Raw genomic sequence first — 17,787 nt, forward strand, 5'->3', positions numbered from 1 at the left:
AAGAAGGCAAAGCAAGGTGAATGTATACTAATGCTTGATTAAAGCAGCTGAAGGGCATTTTGGAACGGCACACATTGTAGACTGAAGGCATTCTAATATTGTAATGGATGCAATGATATGCAGTGCAAAGCAAAAAAAGCCGATTAAATATCCAGATTTACCAGTTTTTTTGTTATACCGCTGAGTACTTACTCCTGGTTCATATGCACCACAGCCTCTAGGGTAGTGTAGCTGGCAGCTGTGAAGTTATCCTTGTATCGCTCCATCTTAATAGCTTGGAGCCAATCGCCGACGGAAACTACGGCTGAGAATTCAGGAGAACTTGGATCCAACAGAGCTGTATTAGGTCTAGGAACAACAGCAGAAGAACATGATTAAAAAGATGTCACAGCAACAAAAATCCAGCCAGACTTTATATTGCATAATCAGTGCTCAGTACAGATAAGAGAAGCATATAATCCTAGAGATTTGTAAGAAACAAGTGCCTCCAACTACTACCACAGGGGCTTCTGCAGAACCATTTTGCCCTGAGGGGAGTGAGAAGAAGCAATAACAGCTTTTTCTACATAAACAAGTTGTCTATTGCAACTTTTTTCCCCACCAGTGATTATAGTTATAATAATCTTCTGCAAACTACTTTGTGAGCTCTACCTGAACAGCAGAGTATAAATAATGTGAATAAACAAATATGCAATAGTTTCCCACACAAATGTATATGGCAAAACGTTCCAAAACACTTAAGAACTATATTTACACGGTCACAATGTGTAACTTCAATATGTATACACAGAGACAGATACGAAAATGTAGGTGAAAATATTGTGGGGAGAATTGCAAACACATTTGTTTCTATATATCTAATCCTAAGAGAGGTCCCTTTAAAAAAAAGGTTTTCCACAATAAACTGCTTTTCTGCTAGATGGTAGAAAGGTGAGCCACTGTTTATTTTATTTACCATTTGATTGTAGATAGAACCTCTAAGTGGTTTTCAAAAAAACAAGAACACAGCCCCACACATTTGAATTGTAATGGAAAATAAAAGTTAAACACAGGCATTTTTTTAAAAAAAGAACCTAAATATCATTAAAATCAACAGTTAGCATGAAAACAGGTTAAAATGTGTCAACATCTACACATTTGGATAGGCTCTGTGAGCTAAAATGTTTTTAGCAGGTCCTGAAAAGAGTACAGCAAATGAACCTGCCTGATGTATTGCAGTATTTTAATATTTTTTTGGAAGCCGCCTAGAGTGGCTGGGGAAGCCCAGCCAGATGGGTGGGGTATAAATAATAATAAATAATAATAATAATAATAATAATAATAATAATAATAATAATAATAATTATTATTATTATTATTATTATTATTATTATTATTATTATTATTATGTCAAGAGGCAATGAGTTCCAAAGTGTAGGTGCTGCCAAGCTAAAAAGACTGATTGATTTCAAGCGCCAAATGGATATCATGTTCCACACAGCAAAGTGGTTGAGTGGGCATACATGGAGAAGGACAATCCTTCAAGTAAACTGGTACCAAGCTGTTGACAAAGACAGTTACTAAAGTTCTGCCTGATGAGGGTAAGAGTTTCAGTCCCTTTGGGGAACAATCTGTAAAGTCTCACACATCTCATTTTTTAAACATTTGTGATACTGTAATGCAGCTGCAATGTCATTACAAAGTCATCATACACCCTGTGGCCAAGCCTGTTTGCAGAGACACCATAACGGGTTCAGACTATTAGGGATGTCCTCAAGGCCAATTAACACTCTCATCATTTTTCTCCCCATGATACATTGCATTCAAGGGTGCATTCGTGTGGAGATCTTAAGATGTGAACTGGGGTTTCAAGCACACAGCTGAAAATGTCCAGAAGCAACACCTCTTATCATAGATGAACAATGTGCTACCACGACTGCTGCCAGAAAACTAGCTGATCTATTGGTAAAAGGCTCCAGACACATGCTAAGTGCTATGTTATCCACTGGGGACAGTCAGAACCCATGATTTGCAGGGAAATTCTGTCTATGTGCAAAAGCCTTCGGCTTAGGATGAATAATTAAAAAATGGAATTAGGTCAGAAGTGCCTGTTGCCACATTAATCTGTGGTGCGCAGAGACCCGAAATGAAACTGCCTGCACAGGCAGTCTGGTGTAAACTTGTTCATCAATGCAGGATACCATTTAATTAAGCATTTCCAGAAGATGCCTACCCAACCTTTCCCTAGAATTTATTATACCAGCAGAACTGACTGCACCAGTTTGATCCCCCAAGAATGCAACGCAGGCTACAGAAGCTTGTTTCATCCATAACACTTTGAAAAGTAAATGAGGTCTTAAATGGGAAACAATCTACTGTGACAGAACCAGCCTCTCCCCATGTACTTCTTGTCTACCATGAAAAATAAGATCTTAATTCAACATAACTGAAACGTCACTAGTGGAACTATGTGCTCTCATATAGTTTGGAAGCTGAGAACTTAAGGAAGGCTTCAACCTGGCACACTGAAAGCTGGGATGGCAGGGAGTTAATCCACTTTAATCAATCAGTTTCTGAATGGCATGTGTGCCTGGCACAGAATAATGGCGTCTTTGATCTTTGTTTTGTGGAATGTGTGTTTGTGTTCCAGTTCAGATTATCTGCAGGATCTTAACGCCATCAACACATCTATTAATACAGTTTTTTTTTTTTTTTTTACACCCTTTGCACACAGCACTGGTTTTGAATAGGCCATAGCACCTTACTCAAATCTTAAGATGATGACGATGGTGATTTTTTTTTTTTGATATTTTTTTTAAAAAAGCTGTTTTAATTTATTTCAATAAGATCAAAGACTGGGTGTTTTAAAGGCATTGTATATAAGTTATTGTCCAGGATTGCTCTCATCTAGATTGAATGCTATTTTTCATTCTTAACAGCCACCACACCTCTTTCTGCAGATGATATATTTAGCATGCATCAAAGAGGTGAGCAATGGGCAGTCACAAAAGAGCACGCATTTGGTAGCTTTCGCTGTACAGATTCACATGAAAGTGCAAACAGACATCTTTTGCTCTGCACTGCGTCCCCGTGTAAAAAGGTACTTTCGACACTTTGCGGAAATCAGCTATGAATATCAGATTCTACACTGCAGTAGTAGCTAATGGTTGTCAGAGATCTATGCTTATCAGCAGACCAAGATCAAATACAACTGAAGGAGATTAAACAGTTGGTATTATGTGACACACTCTCTCTTAAATAATTTAACACAGACAGAGGGATACACTTCCCAGGCTCCAGATGCAATTAGAGCAATCTGGAGAAAACAGGAGGATAGTGGCCTCAGAGGGCTAATAACCTGTCTTTGGTAATGTAAATGGTAAGCAATGGTCACTGAGGGGCATACTCATTTAAACATGAAAAACCACTTTTTTTCCTTGATACCGGACTGTCAGCAGCTGAATCTAGTATGGTCTGGCCTCTGATGACACCTGCACTTGTAAGAGAAGTCTCATTTGAGAGAAATGCAATAGTTGTTTCCCCTCAGTGAAAGATCTGTGTCATTTTTAGAATATTTCCTTCTTGTTTCATATCTCGCCTCTGGCCAGCTATGACAACTTGTTCCTGGAGACACATGATTGATTATGCACTTGAGGGAAATTTCCCCCTTCTTTAAGCAGACAAATAACTGCTAAGAAATTAAGAGCCCGCAAGCATGAGAATCCATGCTTCTATTCCTGTTCATCTCAACCGAATGAGGCCTGCCTTATCTGTACCGTGAGGACTGGCATGCCAGTCTAAAAACAATCACCATGTTATAAGTAGCCTCACCACCAATACTGGCAAAAGAAATTGTGAGGGATCTATAAATGTTGACCCACAAAAGACTCTAATTTTCCTATCTTAGGAAGGCAAGAGTCCAGCTGGATGATACAAAAGGTCCATCTATTTCAGCATCCTGTTCTCAAAGAAACCAGGCAGATGCCTACGACAAGCCTGCAAGCAGAACCCAAAAGCACTTGGCCCTCTTGTGAATACCAGCAACTGATATTTATGCTGCCTCAGACAATGAAGGTACTACATAGCCATTGTGACTTGCAGTCAGTAATAGCCCTCTCTTCCATGTACAGGAGCCTGAGAACTAGTGGCCTCTCCTGAATGAGGTGGGGCTGTGATTGGGCAGAGGCATCTTCTGAGAAGATTTTTGGGAGCTACAGAGAGCAAGAGGTGTTCCTACTACCAACTTCATTCCACAAGTGGTTCTTAGAATCCAACCCCATATTAGCTACTTCTTTCTTACATGGGCAACAGCCCCAAATGACTCACACAATGTGATATCCCATGCACGTTTACCCAGAAATAAATTACACTGAATTTAATAGGACTCACTCCCAAATAAGACCAGCTTTTATGTTTGGCCTTCACTCCTGAGCAGGCAATGACAGAGTCACCACTGCTGTTCTTACTTGTAAAGTTTATTTGGGGATGAGGATTATTAACCTCTGCCCCTTGTTTTCAAATTGTTTCTTAATTAAAAACCCTATGTTTTCCTTAATTTATTCAAATTAGAACAACACACAGGCCTTGCACATTAAAGCCTTACATTTCTGTTGTGGTCAATGACTTGAGGAGGATAAATAAAACTTTTTAAAGGTTCCATATTTTGTATCCTATTCCCTTTCCAATTAGAAAAGAAGCTAATCTTCCAGGCACTTTCAGAGTTACCTAAACCTTACATTATAACAATGTTCAGGCTCAAAGCTCAGCAATATAAAGAAGGACAAAAGACAAGAGAAGAAAAAAAGAAAAAAAAATCCCACAAGGATCTTTCCCGCATACAATGGACCAATGGAATGCTAGTGTAACCCAAATGGGCAACAGTCTTTCCACTGCAATCTTAGAAAAGAAAAACCAGAAGCGGGGGTGGGGGTGGGAAGTGTAAAGAATCTGGCCAGCGTTATGAAGTAGACTTCAGTTTCAGCAAAGAAGTTGAGGTGAGTTACAGCTGCCTGTCGCCACCACTATATTCCCTCATCCATCACCATTAAGAAAGCGCAGCTGACCTGGAGTTTTCGGAGCCTGTCCTCTTTAAGCTGTTGGGGTTGCGGATGAGTTTGTCTAGCATGTTGACAATCTGTCCAAATTTAGGCCTGTCACTGCGTTCCTTCTGCCAGCAGTCCAACATCAACTGATGGAGAGCAATGGGGCAGTCCATCGGGGGCGGCAGCCGATACCCTTCCTCGATGGCTTTGATAACCTAACAAACAAATGAAAGGCAGAATTTTAGCAAAGCTAAATAAAACAATATATTTAATACTTATAAAATGGGGTAACCTTGAATAAGTTTGGCGTTTTAAAGAAGGGCACATTTAATAACAGTAAATGCATGTTTGTATAAAAGCTTCATTTTTTTTTTTGGACTTCCCAATATTTATTGTTTGCTTTTTCAGAAAACTGTAATTAAGAGTTTGCGTTATTAAAGTAATGGAGAGCGGAGGCATTTTAAATGTATTACATTTTAAACTTGAGATTGAAGAAAAATGATTGTTATTTGCTTTAGATTTTGTTTCTAAAACTCCTGTCTTATAAGAAGTCATAGCAAATGCCTTCCAAATTAGAAACTAGGGGAGGAAATTAATTCAGTGGAACAATCCTCTAATATGTCTACTCAGAAGAAAGGGTATAATCCCAACCCCATTTACCTGAGAGTAGGCTTTACTGTATTTAGTAGGACTTTCTTCCGAGTAGACATGATTAGGATTACGTTATAAGTTATATTGAGTTTAATGGAGCTTGTTCCCAGGAAAGTGGGTTTAGTATTGCAGACTAGATGACTAAATATACAGGCAAGTAGATGAGCACATCACACATTAACACTTTTGTTGCTTTACTGACAGCCGGTCATTTTGGAAGTAGAACCAAAATAAGATTTCCTGAAGTTGTCAACAATTCCCATATGTCCCAGATACCGACCGGACGGTATTACTGTTTCTCTCAGCTCTACTCCACTTCCAGGAACACCTGGTCCTATTTCCCCTTCCCTAAATCTGTCTGTCTCCCATGCAATGTGAGAGGGAAATTGCCTTGGGCTGTTCTGCACCCACAAAGGCCAGATGCAAACTGGCCTACTGTGTCACTTGAAAGTGTGTAATTATAAACAGTATCCAACAGGATCCAAAACTTGTCTGTATAAAGGACACCATAAACCCCTTCATACATATGGCTCATTATCACATACTGCCTGTTTGGCAAACCTATGTAGAATAAGCTCATGCATAATCAAGACCCAGTTCCTCACAGCCCGGTCTACCCAGTTCGCAACCCTTCACCCCGTCACAGTTGGCACTAATGGGCACTCTTGTTGGTAGTCTTTACAGAGAGAAGCAAGATTAATTGGCCACACACATTGATTCGCACAACCATACAACTGGTTTCACAAGTGTCGGGGTAAGGCACAAAGGCAGGCAATGTGGACTCCTACTTCCATTGCCACTAGGCATTAAGGCAAACAGAGAAGAGTGTCGTCTCCAAGGCTACCAACCCTGCCCTATTCAGAACCACAAAATTAATAACTTTCCAAGCCTTATTTGCATTCTAATTGCAAGGAGAAAGATTCCTCCTCACCGCCACTGTGCAGTATTTCTTTATCTATGTGACAATCTGTGTGACGTGAGCTGCATAGCTTCTCCTTTGCCTCCACTAGCAGAAGGCGTCATAGCTACATCACTGGCCCAATTAATGTGGCCATTCTTCTTGCTCTCTCATGGGCAAGAGGGCATAAAAAGCATCAGCAAACCTAATTCAACATTGCTCCGAATTCCATTTTGTTACTAAAAGCTCATAATGTTTCCGGAGAACATCTGAAGCTTTGTTTTCATGCTAACTGCTTAGTGCCTTTTTGTTTATTCTGAACTAAAGCTTGCCTACTCCGAAAAGTGTCAGCTCTATTCCAGATCTTCTGCTTGTGATCCTTTAGCTCAGGGATGGTGGACTTAGAGCCCTCTTGGTGCTATTAGACGCCAACTCCCATCACAGTGACCATTCTGTTTGGGACTGATGGGAATGTAATAACTTCTGGAGGGCTGTGGCCTCCCCATCTCATCTTTAACTGGAGAGGCGAGCAATTGAATCTGGGATCTTACACATGCAAACCATGTACTCAGCCGCCGAGCTATGGGCCCTCCTGAAATATATTCCACATCTGAAGGAAATTAAAAGGAAATCTCTTTTCAGCTTCAGTGCCATCCACATGTAAACAATGTTGGAAACTTTTCAGTTATACAGAAGAAGGTGGGTGAGTATTATGCAGCTTCCTGCCTTGAACTAAAGTGTTCAGTGTTTCATATCTCCAGATCGAGGACGGAAGAAATGTTAATCTGCTTATAAATCCTCCTGGTAAAGGTTATATCTCATTTTCACCGGACTGTCGTCCTTTTCTAAAATGTTCTGCTATATATTAGATTCCTCTTCATCTTTTTCTTCAGGACTATTCTACAATAGCAGGAATTTTATTAACTCCCTCTTGGAATGAACTGAAGGAGTCCAGATGGTACAGTTAAAGAGAGTTGCATAATTTACAAGGGGTCATTTACTAAAGCTGCTTTTTAATGTCCCCCAAGGACATATCTTCTATTGTTGTTATTGCTTAAACATTTTGCACAATAATAATAATATCACATGTTCCCAATGAAATTCTTTGTGCAGTCTTAGATTAGCATTATTAGTTCAAAAATATGAATGTAAACCCATACTAGGGTTTGAAATATTTACCCTTAATTGGAAAACCAGTTTTACTGATGTATTCTTAACGGATCCTCAAATGGGGAATTGTGGTACAGAATCAATATTAACAATTTTCTTTCCACACTAGAATACCTGAAATGCTTTGCAAATGGATAAATGCTTTCCTTTCCTGAGGTTCCATTTGCAAGAGTTTTAACTCATTTCAATGCTTTCACATGGCATGAAGCAAAAGTACAGACAAATGTACACACACACACACGAGACTTGCAACCAAATGTTACTGTGTAGAATACTCTGCTTCAGTGCTTCATCCAGTCTGCATGCCCTTTCCCAGGATACCCCATTCCATTCCCTCTCCACAACAGTTTCCCTCTCCACAAACATATTAATTTCTAGTAGGAAAAGTTACACTGTGAAACGACATCTTTGTAGCAGCTAACCCTTCCCACTAGTATTGATACTAGAAGGTCAAATCTTCAATGGCCGGGACCCCAAGAAAAGAACAGCTCCCTCCCACTCCTGTAGACAGCTCCAGGATTGTTAGATATGGCAAATATATTTCTAATATTTTATTGTGCCACCACCCCAAAAGACTATGGAGAGGTTTGACTTAAAAAAAAGAAGTGATGCATGCAAATAGTAGATTCTATCCACCTCCACAATGGTGTCCCTCAGAGGCAGTCCCCAAGCTGGGTTGGAGTTGCTCCTAAATGATGCATTGTCATAATGACTGGGGGCTGTGTGTGAATTATGCAACCATGAAAGATGGGCTAATCACATAGGACTTTGTCTCATATTAATTCAGAAGATCACAGTCCTGTCTTTGGAGCAACAATTCTGACACAGAGGGTGGAAAGACAACTTATTTACTATATGTTTTAATTCAGTCGATGGCAAAAGAATACTTACTGCTTTGCAGGAAGACAGAGACTGCTAGTGCACCAGTTGATTACATGCATATTATGGGAAACTACAGTGTGCTAAAAGGTCATCTGAATTTATGCAGAGTCCTATTGAGTCTGGTAGCATTATTGCAGCACTGCATTAGGAGGAACTCACCTCCTATTTCCTTGATTTTTTTACTAAGACCTAACAAATGTTGCTCCCAGAAGCAGTGGGCAGTTGAACTATGAGGAAGAAATACCCAGGCTATGGAGCTCAAGTCATCAGTTCTTGAGAAAACCATCAGCGACCTGTAATAATTCTGCTGTTTTATTGCTGTCTTTAGCAATGTGTTTATTCCATTGGATAAGCACATGCTAACCCCAGCCACATTTTGAGCCATTCTGACTCAGTCCCCAACTGCCTGGGGAAGCATCAAACAAACACAGCCCCCAAATGACATTTTCGGCAGCAATCCCATGTCTAATGAAATGTATTTCAGAGTACACGTGTACAGGAATGCAGTTACTGATATCATGTAGCTAGGTCTAACATTGGCAGTATTTAGATGAAGGTGAAGAACACTTACATCTTGATTGGACATATCCCAATAAGGCCTCTCTCCATAGGACATCACTTCCCACATTACAATTCCATAACTCCAGACATCACTAGCTGATGTAAATTTACGATAGGCAATTGCTTCTGGCGCAGTCCACCTGATGGGAATCTTCCCACCCTGCAAATAAATCAACAAAGGCATTTATATAAAAGCAAGCACTTTAGGTTTATGTCAACGTTATACATCATCATTTATCAAAGCAATGGGGTGGTGTTCATGAAATGATTGAAAAGAAAAATCAGTAAAATTACATGTCTATTCAGCCTACAGAGAAAATGAATATTTTCTATGGACATAGCTCCTCCAAATATCAGTATCTTTAAAATAACTAACAAATCAAGTTTCTAGTCTTTATGGTTGAACCAATGGTCTTGAAAACATGTGGTGTAGAAAATGCTGAATAGAATTTTAAGTTGTTTGGGCTTTGCAAGTCTTTGCCTTTTCCCACGACAAGCAGACTATATTATGGGGAGAAAGCAAGACTGTGCATTAATTTGCATAATTTATACAGGTTGTGGAAATCTGCTTTTTAAATTCGGAATTTAGGTTATCCTGGCACAGATTTATTTATTTTTTAATTGTACAAACCACACACACAAAATTGGTCCAATGCCGTTTCTAACAAAGAAGGGAACGTCATCCATTGGCTTTTTGTCACAGGTATGGGAACCACGAAACTGGAATATTATTACCAGCACGTAAGTATTCCACTTCTTAAGGCTAGGATTAATGCAGCTAGGAGTTCACAAAGTATCGGTCACAGGATTATAACTGCATACTTAATATTTAGATACTTGCTATGAATGCAAGAGCTTTGCTAATGTGATCTTGCGTGTCTATTGCTACTGCCAGGCTTGTTTGTCCAGTTCTTCAACATATATGTCTTCAGCTGCAGCCCACACTTATCAGAGAACTCTGGAATCTGTCCATAACTGGTGAACAAATTGTCCAAAGTCATATATCCTCAAGTGCTTTTTGAGCACATACACTGTTTGCTCCTAAGTAAAACATTTGGGAGCTGCTGTTGTGAAGCATGTCTAATCAAATCATTAGTAATTTAGTAATGGCTTAAAAGTAATACCATCCTCATTATTTGATTTAGCTTCTCTTGAAAGAAAGAAAAAAGATTTCTCCTTTTGTTTATGCTAATGAACAAGGTGTTCTTAATTGAGTTTCAGGTTTTCTGCAGTTCCATTTGCAGAAAGTCATTAAAAAACCCAAAGATTTTGTAGTTTATTGCTGCGGATCATTTCCCACCCCACCCCCAGTATGCTTTCATGATTTCTATCATAGCTAATGGTCTCATATTCCTGCCTTTCTCCCTCTCTCCACCCCCCATCTGTTCTCCAATATATGCCTTCTATGGCATCAATATGGTGCTCCCATGAAAGCTTGCAAAATTTGCATTCATTCCCCACATGCCACTATCACAAAAAACCCCAAACATGTTTGATAACTAGTTTGGGACCCTTAGGGTGATTTCATGATGCCATACAGGACTTGTCCCTTCAACAACGTAGAACTCTGAATTTATATATTAGAAGACCTAGTCTTACTGAACAACACTTGAGGAAGAACAACTGTCATGGCACGGCAACCTTTTAGAATTATTTGAGAGTGCCAACAGATTTGTGCATAGGGCTAATCAAATGAACTTTAATCTTTTTTTCTTTTTAAAAAACAAACACCCTTATCAAAAGGTCCTGAGTAATTTTTTCCTTATAAATCAGTAAAGAACAAGGAGATGTAAAGTGTAAATGGTGGTTCCAAAGATTGAAAGGATGTAAACAATGGGATCTATCTTAGATACAGTGCTATTGTTTTATACAGTATGCCCACATCTTACGCACATTTAATTTGCACAAATTTAACTATATGTGGGTACGGAGGGGATGCTCTTGTGAGATCTTGCGGGAAGTTGGATTGCCCCATGAGATTTCGTGGGAGCATTCCTACCAGTCCCAGAGGCAGCACAACAAACAGGCTTTGGCTGAGAACCATCAAATTGGGGGTGGCTGAAAAAGAGCCTAACACATTGGTGATGATAGCTGCTGCAGGAAATTTTGAGGACACACGTAGATTTCTTGCACTCATGATTTTCAGTGCCTATGAATGGTGGCCAAGTTACAGCTTCGTTCATTTAATATAGCAATGAATAAAAGTCCATTTAACCGACAGAACCCTTATGATTGACTCAGCTTTCAATAGTATTAATGGGTGGTTGTTTTTTTTTAAAAAGAACAATTATAATTTGAGATTCCTTCTGGCTACTCAACCATGGAACTCATCCAAATTGTCCTGAATAGTGATACCAAAACAAGACAATGTACTGTGATGCAAATTATAGATATTTGTTGTAGTTCTGTTGGAAGGGAAAACACTTTACTATATTTGCACTCACCAAATTGAAAGGGAGGCTTTTCAGTGCTTTGCCTCCTGCCCTTCTGTTTGAACACAGCTCTCTCGAAATCTGTCTTGGCTCAAAACCCCACTGCCCTTGTTAGTGGGAAATTGCAGGGCTGGACAGCATTAAACACTCACAAGGCAAATTGCACCCCCACCCCCACCCCCCAAATTTAATGAACTGCATGTTCATTACAGGGGAAATGTGAGAATTAAACAGCACAAACTGGGTTTTCTAACAATCTCTGCACTTGGGAGAACAGATGGAGAATTGCAGGCATTTAAAGGCAAAACATCTAACAAAAATTACAAATCTACATTATAAACCTTGTACCTCCTTTTATCCTGATGTGTATAAACTTCAAGGATGTTTGTGATCATCAGGATATTGCTTTACAAGCTGCAGTATTTGCCTCATTAGACTTTACATGCGGATGACTAAAACCCATCTAGCAAAGTCAGTAAAACAATGCATATAAAATCTTAATGTTCTACATCTTTAGGCATCAGACATAAATACATCCACATGCGGGATCATGCCACTGATGTCACTGGCACACAAACCCATGTGACTTTCATAAGCTCCCCTTGTTTTTGTAATAAATGGCAATGTGTTTGTCCTTAGTAATGACAAAGAATGCCACAAGGTATGTGTTATTAGCAATGTTAGGTATGCATGCACATATACGTGCATGCACACATGCACACACACACACACACACACACACACACACACACACACACAATTCACATACACATATCTCTTTATCTGTCTGTCTATATGTAGATACCTACATGCACTCACCAGGATCAATAGTGATTCATGTAACTTGGTACTTCCTACAGTAACCAGCAGTGTCCCTCCAGATTTTCTAACAAAGCCCTCTCTACCAGATGTAACTGGAGATTCCAGGGATACAACCTGAGAGCTTTGGCATGCAATGCATGTCCTCCACCGTATTGGCATACTCAAATCTTTGCAAAAGCAGAAAGAACTTAAAACACAATGGCTGAAATTCTGGCACTAATGCAACTGGAGCCTGTATGTTTCTGTATGTCAGGCACACCTTGCATGCAGGCTTTCTCCAGTGTGGCTGGTTCCTGCAAACCAATAAACCAATCAAGACCTTTTAACTTCCTCTCCAGAGGGGAGTTTACTCGTGTGAGAGAACTACCCTGGAGGTGGTTGTATGGATAGTGATGAAGCTTTATGAGCACATGGGGATTAGGATCATGGTCATCATATCAACTTTGATAGCTCAGCTGTTTAGAGCATGGTGCTGACAATGCCAAGGTTGCAGGTTCAATCCCTGGATGGGACAGCTGGTTGGACTAGATGATCCTTGGAGTACCTCCCAACTCTATGATTCTATTATCCATATTCAAAAAAGGCCAGTTTTGTATCACAGCATCTGTATCAATGTCCCAGAAATTATGGATGCAAGGAACGTGCAAGGAACCCTCATGTCCCTGACTGGTCCAAGAAGAAGAGTTTGGATTTGATATCCCACTTTATCACTACCCTAAGGCGTCTCAAAGCGGCTAACAATCTCCTTTCCTTTCCTCTCCCACAACAAACACTCTGTGAGGTGAGTGAGGCTGAGAGACTTCAGAGAAGTGTGACTGGCCCAAGGTCACCCAGCAGCTGCATGTGGAGGAGCGGGGATGAGAACCCGGTTCACCAGATTACGAGTCCACCACTCTTAACCACTGCACCACACTGGCTCATTGGAATGTCAGAAGCACAGGACTATTTTTTACCTAAGGTTAAAGGGACATGAATGGAGGAGTCACACATCAGCTGTCTCAAGTATATGTAGGTTATACAACTTCAGGGCTGTTTTGTGATTACAAATGTCTTTTGCATGTACATTAAATAGTGATGTGAAAATGAGTGATATAGCTAAGAATGGCTTGAAAATTTTCATGCCTTACCCTGGTAGTGTAGGCTGCTTCGGGGTCATCTTCCAGAACACGTGACATGCCAAAGTCAGAAACTTTACAGACCAAGTTGCTGTTCACTAGTATGTTTCGAGCAGCCAGATCCCGATGTACGTAGCTCATGTCAGACAAATACTTCATACCAGAGCCAATGCCTCGAAGCATTCCTACCAGCTGGATTACGGTAAATCTGCCATCGTTCTTCTGTAATAAATAAATAAGTAAGAAACTGTGTAACATTTGCAGTGAAAACTGCCAAATAATATATCCTACTTTGTCTTTATCTCAGTGTTCCTTAAACATTTTAAGCCTTCCACCCTCTGGATACCTGCTGAACCCAGAACCAACAATCTCCACATGTTCGGAGTTGGTTGTATCATGGTTGCAAAGTTTGGTGGCTTGGGATAGTATGATCAAACTGGAATTAAGGGAGTAAATGCTGACCCAAACCACAGAAACGAAGTAACAGCTCTTTCTAATCATTATTCTGCCAAATCACACCATGGAACTTGTTCCAACAGGAGGCAGTGATGGCCAACAATTTGGATGGGTTTAAGAGATGGTCAGACAAATTCAGGGAAGAAAGGGCTACTGATGGCTGTGCTCTGCTGCCACAGTTGGAGGCAGCAATGATTCTGAATACCAGTTGCTGGAAACCACAGGAGGGGAGAGTGCCAGGATCCTGCTTGCTGGCTTCCCACAGGCATCTGGTTGGTCATTGTAAGAACAGGATGCTGGACTATGGGCTACTGGACTGATCCAGCAGGCTCTTCTCATGTTCTTAGGAGTAAGGTCATTAAGGGTCCAGCAACCTCCACAAAAGGTGGATTTGTGAGGGTTCGCCAATAGTGAGAATTCAAGCTATCCAGCAGCTTGTAAGGGAGGAACCTACCTGAGGAGCCTGTGTCTCCCCAGAGATTTTGTTTCACGCCCCTCTCAGTATCCTACTTGCAAAGGGGGCCTGCCGCACAGTTTAAGAACCGCGGTCACATCTTTTTAAGAACCGTACCACCACATTACTGCATTCCTTGCCAACTAGCCCTATAATTCACCAGCAAAGCACAGTCCGGTGGCTATTGTACTAGCTTCCTGGGATGTGTGGAATGTTCCAGTTTTAATTAGCCCACCGCACCGTGAGACTTTTTAATGAGCATTTTAATCAAACCTGCTTCTGATTAAACATGGATTATTTAGAGCTTACTATTTTATACTTCACCTCTGTGCTGCCTGGCCTCCTACCCCTCCCTACAGAAAAGCACACTCGTAAGCATCTTACGAGCATAATTCTGTCTCATCTTTAATGATAAGGATATCATAATAAAAATCTTTGGGTTTATTCTATCACAGGCACCTACCCTGAGGAAGGCATCCAAAGAACCATTCTCCATGTACTCAGTTATGATCATGACTGGTTTGCCTAGAAATTTGGAAGGGAAAAACACAATTCATAGATGCAGACAATTAGGGGAGGAAGACAGCTTTAAAAATAAAAAAATCATAATAACGTAACTCCAAAGTTCCAAGCTTCTTTCTCAGGTCGAGTGAGCCAGAAAAGAACTAATGCAAGGCTGACGTGTTCAAGAATTCCAGCCAGAAAATTAACACTTTAGCTGACTCATTGACAAGGTCTTTAACTACGGTACACACCACGGTCTCCAGAGAATTTAAGAATCCATAATTGCTCTCTAAAGAAGAAATGGTGATGCAGTAATAGACCCAAATAGGCCTATTTGCACTTGGAGTAATGTAAAGATAATTGCATCGTTTGCTAGGGAATTTGTATGTCCGTAGGCATTTGGCTGAGAGAAATCAAAGTTATGGTTTGAAGGATGTGGACTGTCAGCTGTAAGCGCAGATTCAGGTGTGGCATAAACAGTAATTTCCCTTCTATTTACTTAATCCGTAGTATTTATTTTGCCATGTAAAAACATGCTTTACCCATTTCCTCCCTACTGACGGAGGCAGGGTCAAATTAGTCAATGAACTATGTTGCAGACAACATACACTTTAACAAAAATGGAGAACTGTAAATTAACGCTGCGTTGCACACAATGATGCTATTCTAGAGTGATCCTATCATGGGATGAGGAAGAGATTCTGTGATGGAGTAACCATTACATCCTGCCAGCTTGCTGAGGTGAGGGCGGGTGATAGGAGTAGAGTTTTATCATGTTGCTTCTCATTGACTTCAAAGGGAGAGAAAACTACATCAGCTGAAGGGCTGGCATAGTACTGGGAAATTTGGGGGGCTATGTCAGGGGAAAGGGGGGCTTTGAATTCGCTAGACCCATCGCTGCCCCAGAATGCCCCACTTTGTCCCCACCACCGGCAGGGTATAGATGGTGGCACATCTACAGTGAACTTTTCTTGGGCATGTCAATAAGTTACTGGTGGTGCAGGTGTCATCCTGCCTGTAGACCTTTCTTTCCACTGTTGGAGCAGTAGTTATGCCTCTTTCCCAGATACCCTGCTGCCTAAATCCATGATGATGAAATATAATCTATTAATATGTTTAATACCAGCAGCTATTGGCATGACATCACTTAAAACACATTGCAGACATAATGGGTTGGTTTGCACATAACCCTAAACCATGGTTTAGTGCTACATGCATGAGCTAGAATGAACTCAAGTGAAGTCTTGGACTTATACACTCTCCCTCATTTTCCTGCGCAGTGAGGAGAAGGACTTCATTAGCATGTACTTTCAGTGTCCAAGAATCCTGGCTACTTGTTACAAACAAAATAGAGATGATAGTTTAAAACAAACTTAGGCTGGTTTAATAAGCCAGCTTTATGATTCATGGTTGAATCTGACTTATCTAAAAACTGGCTAGGGTTTGTTTTAAACCACAGTGGTATGAAACAGCCCGCCAGGATTCCTTGAAATAAAAAACATATGCCAGCAAAGTCCTTCTTCTGGAAAGAGAAAGAGGAGCTGTTAGCCCAAGGGCTAGCTGAGGCCCATTCCATAGTTTAGTGTTACATTACTTATAAACTAACCCATTTCACGTCACTAACTGTCCTCAAAGGGAATTGCTTCTTTCAAGTTCGAATGTGTGAGCATTCCTAATGATTGCCTAAGATCCACAATTCTCAAAGACTAAGATAGGGCTTGTTAGCCAGGCACAGGAACTCATGGGAGAGAGTAGCTAATTTTTCTAAACCTCTTCCAGTCTAAATTTTGTTTTATAACATGCCATGAATGGATCAGGAGGTGAGGCTTTCACATATACTCTTATTTGGGTAAACAGAATGTGTTTGTGTGTGGAAAGATCTGGAGTAAAAGAAAACATATTTTAACAGAACAACAAAAAAAATCAATCTGCTCAAACGTTTGCTTAGGAAAATTGCGGGTCTGTGAAATATTTTCACACGGAATAGCTCCTATAATTGTATCTACATTAGCACATTTTTCACTCAGCAGGTTACCTCCACTTGCAATTCTACTAGGAGCTCCTATTTCAGAAATAACTTTTTCTGATTAGAAAACAGTATGCTAAGGCATATTAATAGCCTGTACCTCTTTCACTTTTCCATTTTTATTTAGGGACAGCTGGCCTGAGGCCAGCCTCTCCACAGAACCTGTATGTTCATGATTCCCTTGCTACTTCAGCTAGTGCCAAAACATTCATGTCCCTCATCTTATTCCACGTTTACATATGCAAGCCAGTCTTTACGTTAAAGTGAAATAGAAATCAGGCATCTGCAGCCCTAACTATCTTATTTGCATGAGTCAAAGTTGTTTTTCCCCCCTGTGCACATGCACAAAAATCCAGGGCAGCTGTATCAATATGAGCTTAGAAATTCTGGCCGGGAATACAAATATTTAAAGGCAAAGGCTGAGGAAAACCACCCTCTTGATATATGAACATTCACCCCTCCCAATATTCATCAGTGAGTAAGGAACCCACTTAGATCCAATCTGCATATTTCCCCATGTCATTTACACTTTGCAACTGTGACTTAGAGTCACTTGACAGAACAAATACATCTAAATAGGTTTTAATTAACCTTCTGCAATCAAAAGGTACTTTGTCAGTTTAAAGAAATAAGAGACACTCTTCATTTGAATATATTAATGCACAACTCCATTAGTTATTGAACCTTGGCAATGCAGTGTTGAAGGGGTGACAAAGAGGTCTAGATGGAGTCAAAGCACTGACTTATCCCTCTTGGACTGTGATTTTGCAGCCAGCATATGCTAGACCCTGTGTG

At 40.3% G+C, this 17,787-nt stretch overlaps 1 protein-coding gene across 2 annotated transcripts in view; it reads right to left on the reverse strand.

Moving 5' to 3' along the window:
- EPHA4 (EPH receptor A4) overlaps nt 1-17,787 on the reverse strand; it is a 154,068-nt gene that overhangs the window by 7,762 nt on the left and 128,519 nt on the right. The window contains exons 12-16 of one of the 2 annotated variants that reach the window (XM_083742079.1): nt 14,926-14,987; nt 13,565-13,774; nt 9,194-9,343; nt 5,043-5,236; nt 193-348 (exon numbers count right to left, since the gene is read on the reverse strand). In XM_083742079.1, coding sequence (XP_083598205.1) covers nt 193-348; nt 5,043-5,236; nt 9,194-9,343; nt 13,565-13,774; nt 14,926-14,987 — 772 coding nt within the window. Of the gene's footprint in view, nt 1-161; nt 349-5,042; nt 5,237-9,193; nt 9,344-13,564; nt 13,775-14,925; nt 14,988-17,787 lie in introns of both variants that reach the window. The other variant, XM_083742080.1, reaches the window with a different exon arrangement.

The sequence above is a fragment of the Podarcis gaigeae genome (genome assembly GCF_964106915.1).
Source record: "Podarcis gaigeae genome assembly, chromosome: 5".
Lineage (NCBI taxonomy): Eukaryota > Metazoa > Chordata > Lepidosauria > Squamata > Lacertidae > Podarcis > Podarcis gaigeae.